At 42.9% G+C, this 18,718-nt stretch overlaps 1 protein-coding gene across 1 annotated transcript in view; it reads left to right on the plus strand.

Moving 5' to 3' along the window:
• The first annotated feature begins 347 nt into the window (after positions 1-347).
• Ccdc80 (coiled-coil domain containing 80) overlaps positions 348-18,718 on the plus strand; it is a 36,396-nt gene continuing 18,025 nt past the window's right edge. Inside the window, exons 1-3 of the mRNA XM_005345020.3 lie at positions 348-1,149; positions 1,551-3,430; positions 12,061-12,217. Coding sequence (XP_005345077.1) covers positions 1,562-3,430; positions 12,061-12,217 — 2,026 coding nt within the window. The 5' untranslated portion in view covers positions 348-1,149; positions 1,551-1,561. The remainder of the gene's footprint in view (positions 1,150-1,550; positions 3,431-12,060; positions 12,218-18,718) is intronic.

The following is an 18,718-nucleotide window of genomic DNA, read 5'->3' on the forward strand; positions in this document are numbered from 1 at the left end:
AAACAACTTAGTCATGTTTTCCATGGGCTTTTCCAACCTCAAACTCAAAGCATAAACCAGGCAGAAAGAGATAAAAATACATGCGTGGAACTATAAATAGACGCGTGCTGTCTGGATATGCACTGCCAAGTTCTGTGGCCCAAGTGAGCAGATGTCTCCAAGAAAATCAGCCAGGTGGAGAAACCTGAGGATTTTCCCCTTTCAGACCCTAGTGTGAGAATCCACAGGAAGGGAACCATCATCCCTGATGGCTCGGTCTGGCAAGGAAGGGGTTAAGTCCCCAGTCCTCCCATTCTGAAGTGATTTACAATGATGTGTAGTGTTTCAAAACTTTCCCCAGCCCAAGCACAACTCTCTCCCTTCTCACCAGGTTCACTGACTCTCCCTGTACTGAAATGGAAAGGAGGCGTGTTTTGCTGATCTGGTAAATTCTTAGTGAAGTTTTCTTGATTTCCAGCGGCTGCTGTTGTTTGAGTTTGGTTTGGAGCAAACCTGAGGTAGTCCTGACATTTCTGGAATGGAATCCAGATGAGGAAGAAGAAATCAGAGGAGACGGAAGAAAGAGGAGGAAAAAAAAGGTGGGGAGAAATAAAGGAAGGAAACGGGGAAAACTCCCTTCCCCCACATTCGCAGTCCCGTTGCCCCGCAGCCTGGAAAACATATTAATCCCAGTGCCTTGACGCTCGGAGACAAAGGGACTCGGCCAGACTGTGTGAGGAAAGGGAGATAAGAAAGATCTTGGAACTCCACAGAGGGCAAGAGTCAGATTCAGAAATCCCTAGGACTTCACTTTACGGAAAACCCCCGGTGGCAGCAAAGGACCAACTCCAACAGACCCAGGAGAAACTACAGACAAATGGAGATGCCAACAGTTCCCCGGAGGAACGCAACTTTCACCTCCTCTCACTGGACCAGAAGGTAAAAAGACACAGCCAGGCAGGAAAAGGATCAATCCAGCTCCACAGGCTGAGCTTCCTGGGGCTGCTTTCTCCAACAGGAGCTGCAGTACACCCCTTTTGTATTGCTCACCCTCCACGAGACCGAGACGGAGGGTTGGAAGGAAACGGAGTTCATCTAGGAAACTGTCCTGGGGACCAACCTTTCCATTTCTCTGGAAAGCCTGCGCACTCCACCTCCATGAACCAAGACGTAAGTGCGCAATCTTTGCTTTTTTTGCTGTTTGCTTCGCTGTTGCTTTTTTGAAGACATGAAGTGTGAATGCTGTCATAATTACAGCGCTCGGTTTACAGGGTCTTTGGTGCATCCAGAGCACAGCTGAGGCAGTGCAAGCGTGCCTGCCGCCCTGCCAGTGAAGCAGGGTTGGATTTCCTGCTTAAGGACTGCCTCTGCTAAACCCTGACACTCACAGAAACGTGAATGCAACAGGCTCTCACCCTGCTTTGTCTCCTCTACCCTCCCTCCCCTTTCTTTTCTAGCTACCCCTTCCCCTTGGCCAAGATAGAGAAATAGATGATGCCCAGCTCTGTTTGCAATTAATGATTTTTTTCTCCCTTCTCTCTCTCGAATTATGACTCCTCTGCATTCCCAAGTGGATAACACAATGATGTGGAAAATGGAGCCGCATTTCACCATACTGTTGGCCATGTGGCTGGTGTGTGGATCAGAATCGCATTCTCCTATCTTGGATAGAGACAGTCACCCAGTGAGCAAAGTCTCTTTGGCCTCTCCAATCAGCACTAGGTCTGCCCGGTATCTGAGGCACGCAGGGAGGTCCGGTGTAACTGAGAAATCCACTCAGGAAGAACCAAATCTTCAGCCTTCCCCAAGGAGGAAGAGTGTACCAGTGTTGAGATTAGCTCACCCGACCGTGAGGCCAACCCCCTTAGATGGAGTCCCAGTGAGACCTGAGTTAAGACCAATCGCTAGGAGCTCTCCGCGTGAGATGGTCCGTGATGAGGGGTCTTCTGCTCGGTCAAGAATGTTGCGTTTCCCTTCTGGGTCCAGCTCTCCCAATATCCTGGCCAGCTTTGCCGGGAAGAACAGGGTGTGGGTCATCTCAGCACCTCACGCCTCAGAGGGCTACTACCGACTCATGATGAGCCTCCTGAAGGATGATGTGTATTGTGAGCTGGCTGAGAGGCACATTCAACAGATCGTGCTCTTCCACCAGGCCGGTGAGGAAGGGGGCAAGGTACGAAGGATCACCAGTGAAGGCCAGATCCTCGAGCAGCCCCTGGACCCCAGTCTCATCCCAAAGCTGATGAGCTTCTTAAAACTGGAGAAGGGCAAGTTTAGCATGGTGCTGTTAAAGAAGACTCTGCAGGTGGAGGAGCGCTACCCTTATCCCGTCAGGCTGGAGGCCATGTATGAGGTCATTGATCAAGGCCCCATCCGTCGGATCGAAAAGATCAGACAGAAGGGTTTCGTCCAAAAGTGTAAGGCCTCGGGCATAGAGGGCCATGTGGTCCAGGAAGGGAACAATGGTGGTGGAGGAGCTGGAAGCACGGGCCTGGCCAGTGAGAAGAGGAAAGAGGACCCAAGGAGAGCGCAAGTCCATCCCACCAGAGAGCCTCAGAGAAAGCTGGTCACCACCAAGGCAGCCACTCCCCAACCTCCCCCAACCCCAAGGGCCACCACTCTTCTTCCTACTCCAGTGACAATGATCACTCGTGCCACATCCCGGATGGTGACAGTAGCTGCAAGACCTACAACCACGACTGCCTTTCCAACCACCCAGAGGCCCTGGACATCCCGGCTGCATCCTTTCTCAGTCTCCCACGGGCCTCCTGCAACAACTGAGGTGACCACGGCCAGGGGCACTTCCGTTTCAGAGCAGCTCTACCCTCTGTCTCGGAAGGAGCAACAAAGGGAGAAGCCACAGGCCACCAGGAAGCCCAGCAAAGCCACCAACTATGGGGGCTTCACAGCAGCCCCACCCACCACCCTCTGGGAGGGCAGCACAAGAGCTGTGGGCACAAGTCGTTTCCGCGACAACCGGACAGACAGACGAGAACATGGCCATCAGGACCCAAATGTGGGGCCCGGTCCTCACAAGCCCACAAAGGGGAAGCCGCCCAAAAAGAAGGACAAAATTCTCAGCAATGAGTATGAAGCGAAGTACGACCTCAGACGGCCCACGGCCTCTCAAGGGGAGGAGGAACTGCAGGTGGATAATATTCCCTCCCAGAATGCAAAGGAGTCGAAAAAGCCTGAAAAGCTCGGGAAACCTGAGAAGGAGAAGAAAAAAAAGGGGAAGGGTGTGAAACCAGACAAGCTACTCAAGAATGAAAAGCAAGCAAAGAAAGCCGAGAAAAAGAGCAAGCAGGAGAAAGAAAAGAACAAGAAGAAGAAGGTTGGTAAACCAGAAGAGGATGCCTATCAGAAGCCCACACCAAAGCAACTCACACCAAGCCCCAAGAAGTCAGTGAGCGACCTGCTGGGCTCTTTCGAAGGCAAAAGAAGACTCCTCGTAAGTAATCTCTTTGGCGTTTTTTTCCCATGTGCTGAGGTTTTTGTCGTATTGTATATGTTATAAAATCACATTTTGGATGATAGAGTGGGTCTGAGCCTGCCTCATGTTCAGGAAGGTTGGGGGCAGGGTGCGGTGGCTCACGCCTTGGACCCTAGCACTTGGGAGACAGATGAATTTCTGTGAGTTCTAGGTCAGTCTGGTCTACATGACGAGATGGTTGCTGTGATTGTCAGAGACACGTTTTAAGCTGGTGGGCAGGTATTCTCTCTCTTCGGGAAGGCTGCTTCCTCCATTGCTGTCCCAAATTACTAGGAAGAGCAGAAAGAATCCCAGGATGTCATGTGGACTGAGCTATTTGCTCTGGTTTCTAGAGCCTCGGAGGTGTGTATGAATTTGGAGTCAGCTGTCAGTTTCTCCCGAAGCTGTATTGGGAATGGGTATGTGTGCCCATGTTGGGGGAAAGGAGATAAGCCATCCACACTTCTGTTTCGCCTGCTGTTCTGGGTACCTCTAGTGTGCAGTGTGCATATACACATCAGGAACCTTCTCTTTGAGCATTACTTGCCACTGTCTGTAAAATGGTAAAAAAAAAAAAAAAAGGATTTAGATAAATTGGAAGAAGGCTTTGGGCAGGAACAAGTCAAGGCTAAATGGAAGGTCTTTTCTCATCAAGGACAGGACATGACTCCTCTTGTTTATGACTCCTTCTGCATGTCTCCTTGTTTCAGATCCCCCTGCCCCCAGATTTCTACTGTAACTTTGACTTTGTAACACCACAGTGTTAGCCTGGGCTGCCAAGGGGGAGTTTAATATGTTACACATAATCTACAGTAAGAGACCAGCAAGTTGATATTGGGTGAGGCAAGTCATGAATGCTGTTCTTAGATATTGGTGGATGGAGCCATGTAAGGTCATTGTGACCACCACACCCATCCTCCTGAGCACAGGATCTGACTCCTTGCCTACATTCATCCTGCACACTAGACAGGCACCCTTCTCTAAGACATTCCTCAAGAATTCATTTTGTTCAACATGGCCTAAATTCGGATTAATGATCTGAGCAGAGAGACTCTTGACGACCATGTATCTTTAGTGGTTTCAAAATGTTTAAATGCACATTTGAAGTGTTAACCAGAGCAGAGGCCTTTGTGGTATTTGCTCTGGGTGGAGCATGTCCTGAGTTTTCTTTACATCCCCATCAATGGATCAATGGAGGTGTCAGGGAGTAAAACAAAACCTAAGGTCTGGCTGATTTTGAGAGACAGAAAGAGAGAGGCCCAGAGAGAGAGAGAGAGAGAGAGAGAGAGAGAGAGAGAGAGAGAGAGAGAGAGTCCCAGTAGTACTTTCTGTAAGTTCATGGCATTTTAAACCAGATTTCTCAAGTGACTGCACAAATTTAGGCAATCAAGTGATAGTCTATTTGTTTAAGTAGTTTAACAGCTGCTTGTATAATCCCAGGATGCACAAACTGTCCCAATTAGAGCCATGAGAATCACTGATTTAAAGTAGAACTCTATCCAGTACCTGCATATTTGTCCAGGATCTGTGGAGCCAAGCTGCTCTCTTGGGGGCGTGGGAAAGCCTTACCACTTGAGTTTCTTTGCTGGCTGAGTACCTGGGACTTTGCCCAGCCCACTAAAGCAGCCTCTCACCCAATTCTGTCTATTTAAACAACAAGGAAGGCAGAGTCCTCCTCATGGCTAGAGTTTAAGCACAGAGAGAAGTAATCAAGGGTAAAATGTCAGGATTGTAATTGTGCACCCGCCTGACAAATACTCTCATTGCCCCAAGCGGGTAAGTCAAAAGAAAGAGGTTTTCATACTCGATCCCTGGTATTAGCTGTGCGTTCGATTTCTCTTGCCTGCACCCTGCTCTCAGTGTTAGGGATTGGGGATGCCCAGCTGGGGCTTCTCCACCTTTAACAGTATCCCTGGTCATAAATTGTTATCAAATGAAGCTCAAAGGATAGCTTCTGCTGATGTCATATGAGGCAAGGCAGAAACCAGCTGGAATTGCTTCTGCCTATGCTAGCTCTTTGGAGCTAGCCAGAGAATCAGGTTTGTTATTAGAAAGAAAATCCCAACAGGGCACAGTTCAGTCTGTCAGTCCTGAGTGGGGCCAGCTGATCATATCACGAATGTGTCTTCTGAAGTGCTAATGATGTATGAAGGGAGAATGGGGTAGAGAAGATGAGATGGAGCTGCCATGATACCAAAACAATGCTTCCGGGTAGAAGGCATTACTCATGCATGAATCCCTTCCCATTCACTTTTCCCATCAGTCTCTGCTGATGTTATTCAGGAAGTGTGGCGATTCAATTAGCATTCAGGAAAGCTAAGCAGTTTTGAGCTGTTAAAGTATGGTGGAGAGCATGGGCTTCTAGCCTTGACTTAACCTGGAGTGCTCAACCTAAGAGTGGCTTTGCATTCCAGGAAATGGTGTGGGTTTTCTGGCTCATTTCTCCAGCTTTTCAGTAACTAGATCCCTGACTCTAATCTATTGTAAACCCCTGGTGCTTTGGATTTATTCATGCCATTCTTTGGATATGAAAACATCCCATAACTGCTGTTTAACTGATTACTCAGGGATACTCTAGCAGCAACTGTGTAAGTTGTGGTTGAGCGAATGGCTTCTTCCAGGCCTTCAAGTGCATTGCAGATAGATCTAGGTGCCGTGCTTTTAAGTCAGAGCACAATCCTTTAAGCACTTTGTGTCTCGGTTTCTTAAAAAGTACAGATTCTACCTGTGAGGCACTTTGTTGAAGCTTCATGGTTCTGTTCTCACAATTCCTACAAGGAATGGCTTATTTACCTTCTTTCCCAGATGAGAAACCACAAGTTTAGATTTCTTGAGACGTTCACCCAAGGCATGTAGCTATTATGTAGGAAAGACCTTGTCTCTGTTCAACTTCAAAGTCAATCCACACTCAATCTCCCTTCCACTGGGCCTTGGGAAGTATATGCCCCCCCCCCCAAAAAAAATGGGAAATTGGAGAATAAAACTGTCCATTAATAAAGTATGAACATTTAAAACTTCATTTTGGGGTTAGTGAGATGGCTGAGCAGGTAAAAGTACCTTCTACCAAGCTAAGCAACGTGAGTTCAATCCCCAGGTCCCACATGGTAGAAAGAAGCATCCCCCACAAGCTGTCTTCTGGCCTCCACATGCATGTGACTCCCCTCACCCCACATGTAATAAATAAACAATATAAATAATAAACAATAGTTTCTTATAACTTCATTTTGAACCTTGAGTTAACAAGACAAGTGAAGAAACAGTTCCATTTTTACAGGAAGTGCAAAGGTGGAGTCACTGCCTTTCCTACGCAGCTCAACTCAGGCTCTCCAGGCAGTGGGTGGGGAACAGCGGACTGAATCCATTTTTCTCTTCCTTCCATCTGTTTGCTGCCCACTTGGGGACTACAGAGATGGTGGACAGCTGTTTAGCACTAGACTGCTGGTCCTTATGGACGGTAGCTAACAGACAATCATTTGGTGGCTCTTAGATGCACCCAGTGACAGCTCACAGGGACCTTCCATATGTTGAACTGCACAAATGCAGGCTCAAGTCTTAGCTCTCTTTGCCAATGGAATCTCCTACAGTCCAAGTGGGCTAATATCGTCAACTCTGCGACAGAGATCTGGGAACTGAGATAGCAATCTACTTACTGGGTTTAGTTTTTTAAAAGGGTTTAAAGTTCTGTTTTACAAGGCAGTCTCCAAGACTGAAAGCTGGTTTATGGAATCCTTTAAAAATCTTGCTTTTCAAGCCTCACACAGTACTCAGACATAGGGAAGACTGAAAATTTGTCAAATCTTCTGACTCCTGTTTGTTCCCTTTACTTATACAACCAGGTTTCATTCTCCTCTAGGGCTCATTGACCCAACACACCATTGGCACAGAGACACAAATCAGATCACAGGACAACTGTAAATTCAGGACACATGCACTGAGTTATTGCCATTGAGCTGGCAAGAGACCAAGTGACAGGACCTACACTGAGGGGTACTGTGGTGTCCCTTCTAGGAAGAGAAAACTTGGAACAGTGTCCATGTTAAGCAGTATTAGAACTGCTGACAAGCTGAGAAATAATAGATGTGACAGAGATGTCAACGCACAGGGAAAGACTCTGACATGTCAGGTGACCAGCTGCTCTTGTTTCCCTGTGCAAACTCCATCAGTAAATGAAGTGTTAGGAAAAGGCTTTCCTTCTGGCTTAGGGGCTTTGTCTAGATGCGTGCATAGTCAGGGATCCTCATGCTTCTGAGTTCTCCCTGCCCTGATATGAATGGACTGATTTCTAGCTTGTAGAATGTGGACCAGACATCATGGAACACAGGATAGCTTCATGGTCTGAGATCTTAGTGCCTTAAGGAACTTGATGTCAATATAAAATATATGTAAAGGAGATACAAAATTTCCATGCGTGCTGGGCAGACCAGTAGAACTGTACTTAAAAGGAGTGAGTCTTTGAGATAGGGTAATGGAGGAGGATGTGGGAAGCTAGAAGACATGGACAAGCACAGATGGTAGGAGAATCAGTGAACTAGTCAGAGGCAACAGACATGCATGTGTTTGGATGCATAGCCCCGGACAAATATGCATGTATATTGCTCAGTTCCCGAGACTTATGAAGTTTGCAGAGAGGTTGCTCCGTGGTAAAGATGGCAAAGGTGAGAGGCCACAGGCTGTCCAGGGGTTGAAGTAAGACAAAAATGTCAGGCCTCCTTCTCTGGTGGTAGACATCACCTTTTCCTCTGTGCCACATTGCCCAAAAGTTGCTTTTATTTCATGGTTGGAATTGGTCTGGTAAATAACAAGTGTAAAGAGAACGCATAAGCCCGGGGAGAGAGCCTGCAAAGCCAGAAGCCAGGAATTGAATCATGCAACATGAACATCACCTGCCTGGTGACTTAAAGCATCCCTGGGCAAAAGCTCCAGGTTAAAATAAAGCTGTGAGGACGTCCTTTCTCTCAGGTTCCTACTGGGCACCCTTGGCCTGACATTGTTGTCTACCTATGTGGAAGAAGCTGGCATGCAAGGGAGGAAGGGCATCTCTGAGATTGCATATTGTCTGAAATTCTTAATTATACATGCCTGGGAGGAGAAGACTGGAGGAAGCTTTGAGAATTCTTAAAATATGGCTGTGGACCACAGGGCTCCATGACAAAGGATGAGGCAAAGAAACGAAGCCTGGGTGTGGATACAAAGTGAGAGGACCGTAATTATCATCATTCTAGTGTCTGGGAAGCTGTGCCATGGAACTTCCTAGATTATATTCCAAATACGGGCCAGGAGTTCAAAATCTTGAATGGTCGATCTTTTCATCTTTGTTTTCACTGTTTTATATTCTCACTTTAACAACATTTTGCTCAATCCAAAATGGTCTGTTTATGAACAAAGACATGCCAAGAAAGAAAAAGAAAAATCTAGAATGTGTCAAGTTAAAATAAAATTTCTTCCTTCCCTTTCAAAACACAATTAATTAAAAACAAACTAACAACCAAAAATATGATCAATGTATTTTTTTTAGAACCACCCTATTTTTTTTTCCTTCGGGCTAAACCTGAATCAATGAATGAATTTTAAGCAGTATGAGGAATTTTTAATACTTTCCCTCACGGAAAAGTATCTCTTAACACATATTTCCTGCCATTATGTCCATATGAACAGGCATGAAACACAAAATCAAAAATGAGCTGAAACATGTCTACTTAAAATGATGAACTAAAAAATTTCTTAAAAAGCAAAACCAAAAACCTTAGCTACTAGTCCACTCAAAGTCTTCCAGAAGCATTTAACTTCCTGGAGGGAGTATTTAGTCAAGCACAGAGATTTCAGCAAGGAAAGCTTGTAGGTATCAATAAACAACTCTGAGGGAGGAAAAACATAAACAGCAAGATCAATTTGGAGCCAAATTTACTGGCCATTTTTGATGAAAAAAAATATTTGACAGAAGTTACCAGCATAGTAACGTCTCCCACCAAAAAATGCTAAACTGCTAGACACAGACTTTAGAAAGAGTTTATAAGTTTTGGGTGCATAAAGAGAAAATGGAATGTTAAATTTAAACATGGCTGAATGCAGGAAAATGTTTACAGGAACAAAAAATATAGGGACTTGCTTCCAAGCCCTGTCTATGGTGAGCCAACAAAGGATGCCTGGATAGGGCTCACTGTAGACACCTGCCATGTGAGTTCTCTTGGTTCCAGGAATCAACAAGACCTGGCCATGATCAGAATGCATCTTCATGTCTTCTCTCTTTTAGGACAAGCAAAGTGATGCTGCCCATTCTTGGCATGTGGGAAACAGGCTTAGTCTCAGCTTGGAAAATCTGTGACATTGGAGAAAGTTTCAAAAAAGGCAACTAAAATGATCAAATTAGGGGCTGGAGAGATGGCTCAGTGGCTAAGAGCCCTGCCTGCTCTTCCAAAGGTCCTGAGTTCAATTCCCAGCAACCACATGGTGGCTCACAGCCATCTGTAATGAGATCTGGTGCCCTCTTCTGGCCTGCAGGCATACATGCAGACAGAATACTGAGAATACTGTACTCATAATAAATAAATAAATCTTTAAAAAAATAAAATAAAATGATCAAAGTATCAGAGGAGTTTTCCTGTTAGGGTAGATTCAAAACATTGTGACATTCTAGAGGATACAAGACAGCCTAGATAATTAACAAAATACATACACATATACATGCATATACAAAAGCACACATGCATTTGGATGCTCAACTTACTAAACCTGGATGGAGGTGGGCGGTCCTTGGACTTCCCACAGGTCAGGGAACCCTGATTGCTCTTCAAGCTGATGAGGGAGAGGGACTTGATCGGGGAGGGGGAGGGAAATGGGAGGCGGTGGCGGGGAGGAGGCAGAAATCCTTAATAAATAAATAAATTAAAAAAAAAAAGAATCCTTCCTGCTTTGGCAAACTGACACCTGACTCCTTTTCAAATAGGTGTGTTTGGATAAGTCATATTTAGTGTCTTATTGATATAATCAGGCTTCAACCATCAGCTTCTGGTTTCTTTTCTCTGTGCCATCTATTATTTGTTTACACCCTTTTGTATTTTGGATTAGCTGATTAGATGTGCTGTATCCACTTCCTCTCCTTTGTTAGGCTGTTAATCATACCCGTTGTTATTTAGATTGCTTTTAAGTGTGTAACATATACCCTTTTCTTAGATTTAATAGCATTATTCCAAGCAGCATAATATTACTTTACACTGAGTATGAAAGCTTTACAATGATATTTTTATACCTTCTTGTTTTAGTACTATTGTTTTTATTTTACTTTTGCATATAGTTTAATCCCTACAATACATTATTTTTCTGTAAGCCAAAATTATTGTTTAAAAAGATAGGAATAATAGAAAAATTGGTAAAATTACCTAAGTATCATCTGTGTAAAGCAAATTGCAACAAAGTTATGAGATTTTTTAAATATATAAAGAGTATTATAAGATTTTATACATATTTAAATAGCATGTTCATAGAATATACAAAGAAAATGCTGATATAATTTTGCTTTTCTTTCTCTACTCGACATTAACTCATGTATATTTTCAAAGACAAAAGTGAAAATGATTTATAAGTTTATTAAAAGTTTAAGGATATTTAGTGTACAATGAAATGTTAAATAGAAAAAAAACAAAACTATGTTAAATAGTGGCCACTATTCCTATTATGTTAAAAATAAAATGTTTATGAGATTACATAAAAAAAGCACACATGCACACCCATACAAACATGAATAATTCATACATAGAATAACCAAACCATACTCATTTTAACCAAAGCAAAATAAAATACAGTGCCCCAGATGGCTAGAGATCAAAAATACCTCAGCTGTATCTTTCCTTCAAAAGTCAGGAGTCATAAAATAGGGATGAAAATCCCAGATCTACTTTAGTGGCAAGGCTAAAGTGAGACAGTTAAAGCTATCCTGACGGGGTAGGGTTGAGCTCTAGTATCAGAATTCCCATCTTGGGCCCAGTGTGACAACGAATACCATCTGTGTGGCAAAATATGGCCCCCAAAGCCACCATAAATACTGTCTTCCAGGTTGCCTAATAAAAATTCTGTTCCATAGTGTGCAGATCTGGCTCTGAAACTCTTTAAACATTGTGGAAGTGAAAAAAACATTATTGAACTAGTTAGTTAGGATAATAGAGATCAAAATAGAGGAAGGCAGATAATTATTGTATGTCAGAAATTCATGGAATGTGACAGACTTGAAGAAGAAATGTTTCTGTGTGCCCACAAATAGGAAAGCCACAGTACAGATAAAATGAAGGCGAATTAGAGAACTGAGGAGTGGCATCAGAACTACTTGGACTAGGTTCTATTTTACTTTAAACGAAAAGATTTTTTTTAAAAAAGAGAGAAAAGAAAGGAATGAAGGAAGGAAGAAAGGAAGGGAGGGAGGAAGGAAGAAAGGAAGGCAGGAAGGAACGAAGGGAGGAAGTTAGACAGTCTAAATGGTCATTTTTGTCTCGATTATGCAACTGTCTAAGAAAGCAGTTTACAGTTTAATGCCCTCTGCTCTCCGTTGTCTCTGGACTCGGCCTCCTCGTGACCTGAGCACTATGAACTAATGGTTGCTTATCCTCCCTTGCATCCAGCTAATCACCACTCCCAAGGCTGAGAACAGCATGTATGTGCAGCAGCGGGATGAGTATCTGGAGAGCTTCTGCAAGATGGCTACCAGGAGGATCTCTGTGATCACTATCTTTGGTCCTGTCAACAACAGCACCTTGAAGATTGACCACTTCCAGCTAGGTGCATTAATCATTTATCATTTTGTTTTTTGTTTGTTTGTTTTCGCCTCTTATCTGTGGTGGGCCTGTTGTTATGGGAGAGGTCTTGGGTGGGGGTTGGAGGAGATCAAAAGAAACATTGGAATGTCTGAAGTGTCCTCTGGCTGTAATGACAGAGATGATGTCTGTCTGGCTATCTATCTATCTATCTATCTATCTATCTATCTATCTATCTATCTATCTATCTATCTATCTTCTATCTATCTGTCATCTATCTATTATCTATCATCTATCTAGCTATCTATCATTTATCTATATCTATCAGTTATCTATCATCTATCTATCTATCTATCTATCTATCTATCTATCTATTTATCATCTATCTATATCTATGCAGCCAGGAACACTCCAGCTTAAAGTGTTAGCATTTTGAAACAAAAATATGTAATACCCTCTCCCTTCTTTTTCAAGTCAGAAAGATGGTGGGAAATGAGAAAAGTATAATATGATTGGGGAGAATGAGAGAGCATGCATTCCCTTTCTCTTGGGTCCTGAGTCCTCTTCCCTGTGAGCAGCACCAGTCAATATGCCTACACGCTCTATGCTACAAGTGATTCATCCCATCATACATGGGGACCTGCCAGACCCCTAGACTCTGGCAAGCCTGAGGAGGTAATTAGCTAGAGTTAGAAATGTTAGCCTAAATGAAAAGTCACTGAAAGTATGGGTTGAACTTTACCCAAATCCTTTTGGAGAGCAGAAGAATTTGGCTGAACTTTAGTGTTTTCACAATTTTCATGTTGATGGTGTGTATGAGACTCATGAGGCACTGCTGGCCTCAGGTAGCTGAGTACTTCACAGGTGTTCCCATGGGCTTGCTGAAGAGTCGCCGATGAGCTAAGCCTCGCGTTCAGAAGGCTGGAACCAGAGGCAATGGCTTCTTTTATGTTTCTCTTATGCATAAAACATTTTATGTAACAATTTTTTGTGTGTGTATGTGTGTGTGTGTGATTTTGGTAATCTTTTTTATCCCCAATTACCCTCTCTCATACCTCCTCCCTTTCCCACCGAAACCCTTTTTCCTCACAAAAGTTTTATCTTTTAAAAAATCTTTTTTAAAACATTAGTTCACTACTTTTGATGTTTAGCTATAATTAAAGTTCCTTGAATTAATTTTTTATATTTCATTATCCTCTATATTTTCATAGAAAATATATTCTATATTCTATACTTCTACAAGTATATGAGAAGATTAACATTTACACAACATAATATAACATAGCTCAGATTTTTCTGATGCGAGATCTTGGTACAAATGACACATCTGTCCTAATGATGGTGTCAACTCGATTTGCATATGGACTAGTTTTCGGAACTATGAATTTTAATTATGACAACATTAAAATCAGATCTATTGTCTTAACAAGTGTTTTGCTGTAAAGTATAGTAGTCTAAGTATAGGCACAATGCTACCCAATAGTTCTCTGGAATGTGGCTGTCCATTTTCAGCTATGTGTTCTCTTTCATTAGCTCACTATCCCCTGAGGTGGCTCAAACTACAAATAAATAACACTCTTCTTGGTGCCCCATCATAAATTACCATAAATAAATAGCTGATTTGCGAACTCTATCCCTCTGCAATGTGGATGTTTAGAGACAGGAATACTGTCCCTAATCAACACTACCCAGTTATGGTGACACACACCTTTAATCCCAGCACTTGGGAGGCAGATGCAGATGTATCTTTTAGACTCTGAGGGTAGCCTGGTCTACATGGTGAGACTCTGCCTCAAAATATGAAAAACAACCATCAACTAAAACCAACAAACAAAAGAAGTCACTCTGGAGGCCAGTAGATCCACATCCAAAGTACAATTTATTTGTTATGTGATCTCGGGCAGGTTAGCTATTAAGTCTTTAAAGAAATCAAGCCTCCTTCATAAGCTGTGGTGAGGATGAAATAAGATTGTGTGGACACACCCCTGCTGATAACAGGCACTATTTTTGTGGCGTCCTTATCACCACTGTTGAATCAGGTAGCAGTTTGGAGATCCAATGAGCTGTCACAGTTGTCACCAGGAAAACAATTGCTATAGCTCTCTGCTAATGATAGAATGTTGTCTTGCAACTGCTCTTTCTGGTCAGATTGCATTAGCCCTCCTGATGATGAACAGAGAAGTCCAAGAGAGTAACAACAGAAAGGCATATTTAGTGGTTAACAGGGATTCAAACTATTTGCTTCCCGGAGTTTCACACAGTCTTGAGCCAGCAGGATCCATGACACTCCAGATGTCTGGAGAGGAAATGGGCCTTCAGTCCAGCACAGACTGGTGCTGGCAGATGATGAAGGTCCTCCCCAGCCAGGTGTTCTCCATGTCAAATGCGCTACCTACAAATTCTTCCACAGCGTTCCCATTCCTTCCTTAGTTCAGAGGAGTTTGGAAAAGTCATCAATCCTGGTAGAGTCATATTCTAAGCATCTGGTACCGCCTTGGAAAATTTTTAGCATTATTCTTGTGTTTTCTAGAAATCTGGATTGAATGTGAGCTGTGGGGGGATGAGGTGTTGCTGCTGTTGTTGTTTTTCTGATTTATTGAAAGTCAGGTCTTGTAGTTTACAACTGGGTCTGCAAGAGCGACAGCACTGGGCTGATTTAGAGGCAGGGGAGGATCTCTCACCTAATTCCTGGAAGGCCCTTCCCTCCCTGTGCTGTGACCCAGGTTACCCTTGTGAGAAAGGCTTGCAGCTCTTTGAGCCAAAGCTGGGAGTCAGTTATGGGAAAATAAAACTTGGCGTGAGCCGCGGTCTCAGTGAACCAAATCCCAGCTTTGTCTGATTTTCAGCTGGACGTCTGTTTCATGGCTTTGCTTCTCCTTAAATATGAAGCAACTGCTGTGTTTTACTAGGCCTTGAAAGCAGATGCTGATAACCAGACACAGTGTAGGCTGCCCTCACCCACTGGTCCATCTTGTTAAATGTCGTTGTAACATCTGGTGTGGACCTAAAACACTAGGAAACTTAACTTAAGGATTCAGACATTAGTCTAAAGAAAGTCATGAGGCTTGTGCAAATTCCAATGCCCTCGGGGTTTTGCCAATACAGATGTATGAGATGCTAAAATAGATCCACACAGATTCTTTACTGTTATGTAAAATGTCACTGTCGCATAAGAGTGTTGGTGTTGAGTCATAGACAAAACTGATCAATATAGGAAGAAGTTGCTTGATAATAGTTCTTTATTAAACGTTGAAATGAGGAAGAAGAATATAACAGGTGAGGATTTTTTTTTCTTAGAAAAATATAAAGTTGAAAATTACTTTTACATTGGTATTAGATCTCCAAATATTAAGGTCTAAAACACAAGGAGTACTTTAAACTCCCTCTCTCTCTTCTTCCCCCCTTCCATCTCTCCCTCCCCTTACCCTGCCATGAGTGTATGTGTGTGTGTGTGTTTATATGTGTGTTCTGTGCAGATGCCTCACCTTCCCTGAGTGTGACTACATTCAGAGGCCATAGGAAGACATCTGATGTCTTCTATTACTCTCTACCTTATCCCTCTGAGACAGGGTCGCTCATGGAATGTGAGCATATTGTTTCTACTAGGGGTCCCAGTATCTGCCCGTTCCACCCACTAATGCTGGAGTTATGGGTATTTATGTGGTTAAGGGATTTTAACTTATGTCTTCCTGCTTGCATAACAAGTGCTCTTGATTGCTGGTCTTACCTCCCCAGCACTGATAGCTTCTTTTTAAGGAATGACTGTTTAAGGGTAATTAACAAAAGAGTGGAATACACCAACAAGAAGAGACAAAGTACAAAGTGTTTATATGAATAAGGAATACACACTGATAATTTTTGTTTTGTTTTATTTTTTCAAATCAGGGTTTCTCTGTAGCTTTGGAGACTGTCCTCAAACTAGTTCTTGTAGACTAGGCTGGCCTCGAACTCACAGAGATCAGACTGCCTCTGCCTCCAGAGTGCTGGGATTAAAGGTGTGAGCCATCACTGTCTGACAATATACACTGATGAATTTAAACTAACATTTATAAAGAATGACAGAATACATTCTAGCCTAAAATATTTTTCCTTCGATTTTATTGAAGAGATTTATGCTATATGGTGAAGCTCACCATCATCAGTATCCATAGTGATCCCCAAATCCTACATTCCTTTTGAGGCAATCCACTCTGACTCCAACTGCTGTTTTCATCTATGGTTACAAAGTCTGGCAACTGCCTTTTTCTAGACCTCACCACCCTTAGTAAGGCAGAGAGTCTGGGTGAGTGGATTTCCACAGTGTCTAGGTGTTTCCTGTGTGTGCATACAGTCTCTGATGACCAATAATATCCAGATAGGCTACAAAGCCTAGCACCCATTCATTAGTCCTATTCCACCACTCTTGGCCTTTAAGATTAAGTGGAGCAGGGTTAGTATCAACCCCTGATAATCAAGGGGGATAAAAACTCTGTAGTAATAAGAGCGGTAGGCTGCGTCCCCGGAACCCGGCCGCCACCACGGCTAGCTTTACCTGAAATTATTACACGGAAACTGTATTCTTTTAAACACTGCTTGACCCATTAGTTCCAGTTTCTTATTGGCTAGCTCTTACATATTAATCTAACCCATTTCTATTAATCTGTGTAGCCCACGAGCTGGCTTACCAGGAAAGATCTTAACCTGCGTCTGCCTGGGGAGAATCATGGTGACTCTCTGATTCAGCTTCTTTCTCCCAGCATTCTGTTCTGTTTACTCCACCCACCTAAGGGTTGGCCTATCAAGGGGCCTAGGCAGTTTCTTTATTAATAAGAAATCACTCCCACATCAAAAAGTATGTAAGTCAAATGTGCAAAACAAGTCATCAGAGAATGTGGTGGAAAGGGAAGTGATTCCCTGTCAAAAGATAAGCAGATGAAGAAAATGTGGTATATAAACCTGAAGGAATTTTAATAACCATTAAGAAAAACAATATTTGTAGAAAAATGGGTGCAACCAGAAATCATGCTGAGCAAAATGAGACAGACTCAGAAAGACAACCAAAGTTTTTCTCTCAGATGCAGAAGCTAAATTTAAACTTTATGTGTATGTGTGTATGCACAACTGCCACAATCAAGGATAATACCATTGATGGCAGAATAAGTAGTGGGTGTATTAGTGGAGAAGCCCTGGCGAATCAAATTTATATTGTTCTAATTTTGGGAACTGAAATATTTTACCTTTAACTTTTTAAGGAGATGGAACATTTTCCACCATTCATATAAGAAGTTATACATAGATGGTTCTTGAATCTTTGCCTGACCCTTTCACCCTAATACTCCATGTCCTCTGCAGGCCACCGTATGTACAATTCCTTCTTTACTCACTGTGCTTCTTTATGCAATTACAGATAAGTACAACCAATTCCTTTCTATTGGTTATATATAAATATACATTGGATATAACACACACACACACACACACACACACACACATATGGAGAGAAAGTGAGAGAGCATCACTAAGTTGCCCAGGGTAGTCTGGAACTCACTCTGTAGTCCAGATTGGCCCTGAACTTGCCATCCTTCTCCCTAAGCCTTCGAGATTACAGATGGGTATCATCAGTGTGTTGAGAAAGGTTGTAGTTCTGATAGTGAAAATAGAAGCTGGAGCATAGTGTATGGAGGGAGTTTTAATAGATGTATTAGTTGAGATACACTGGGTCCACAATTTTAATGGTCTTACATGCCATGGTAAGAATTCAGGTTTTCTTCTGTGAGCTAGCTTTCCATCTTTTGAGTTCATTACAGTTAGGTAGGTAACCTGTTACTTGGCCTTATTATGAGGGATGCTGATTTGATTGGTCTGGATCCAAAGATTGTAATGGTAAGCTTTCAGGAACCACCATGGAGTGGGTGTTGCATTCCACATATTTAAAAAACAGCTAGCGAGGAGAGGAAGTGCTGAAGCCACAGTAGAAGGGGAAATGGTCCTGGCATTATGACTTTATAGATGCCAAGTGCAGCCCCTGTCTCCAAGGAAGTAATGATGGTATAAAAAGGAGAGATCATTGTCTGCGGACATAGATTCGGGTCACCTTGAATGACATGCTTTAATGCAGAAGAGGTTATATGAACTTTTATATGGCAGAACAAAAGAAAACTCCTAAATCAATGTCTTTATCAAATACACTGGTGATGAGATCTCATTAGCAGTTACAGCAGATCAGACACTCTCTTAGACAGGTTACAGGTTTGTTTTTGTTTTTTTTTTTTATGGTGAAAAAGTATAAATTTAGAATTAGCCGGCTGGGCTCAGTTTAGATGATTCCAATCTTGTTGGCAACATCCAGAGCATCATAATCAGGAGCCAACCGAACATATGTCTTCTTCTCTCCGTCGGGCCTTATGAGGGTGTTGACTTTGGCCACATCGATGTCATAGAGTTTCTTCACAGCCTGTTTGATCTGGTGCTTGTTGGCCTTGACGTCCACAAGTGTGTTGTTGTCTTCTATCTTCTTCATGGCTGACTCGGTGGTCAGGGGGAATTT

This window comes from Microtus ochrogaster, chromosome 2, assembly GCF_000317375.1.
Source record: "Microtus ochrogaster isolate Prairie Vole_2 chromosome 2, MicOch1.0, whole genome shotgun sequence".
NCBI classification, from domain to species: Eukaryota; Metazoa; Chordata; class Mammalia; order Rodentia; family Cricetidae; genus Microtus; species Microtus ochrogaster.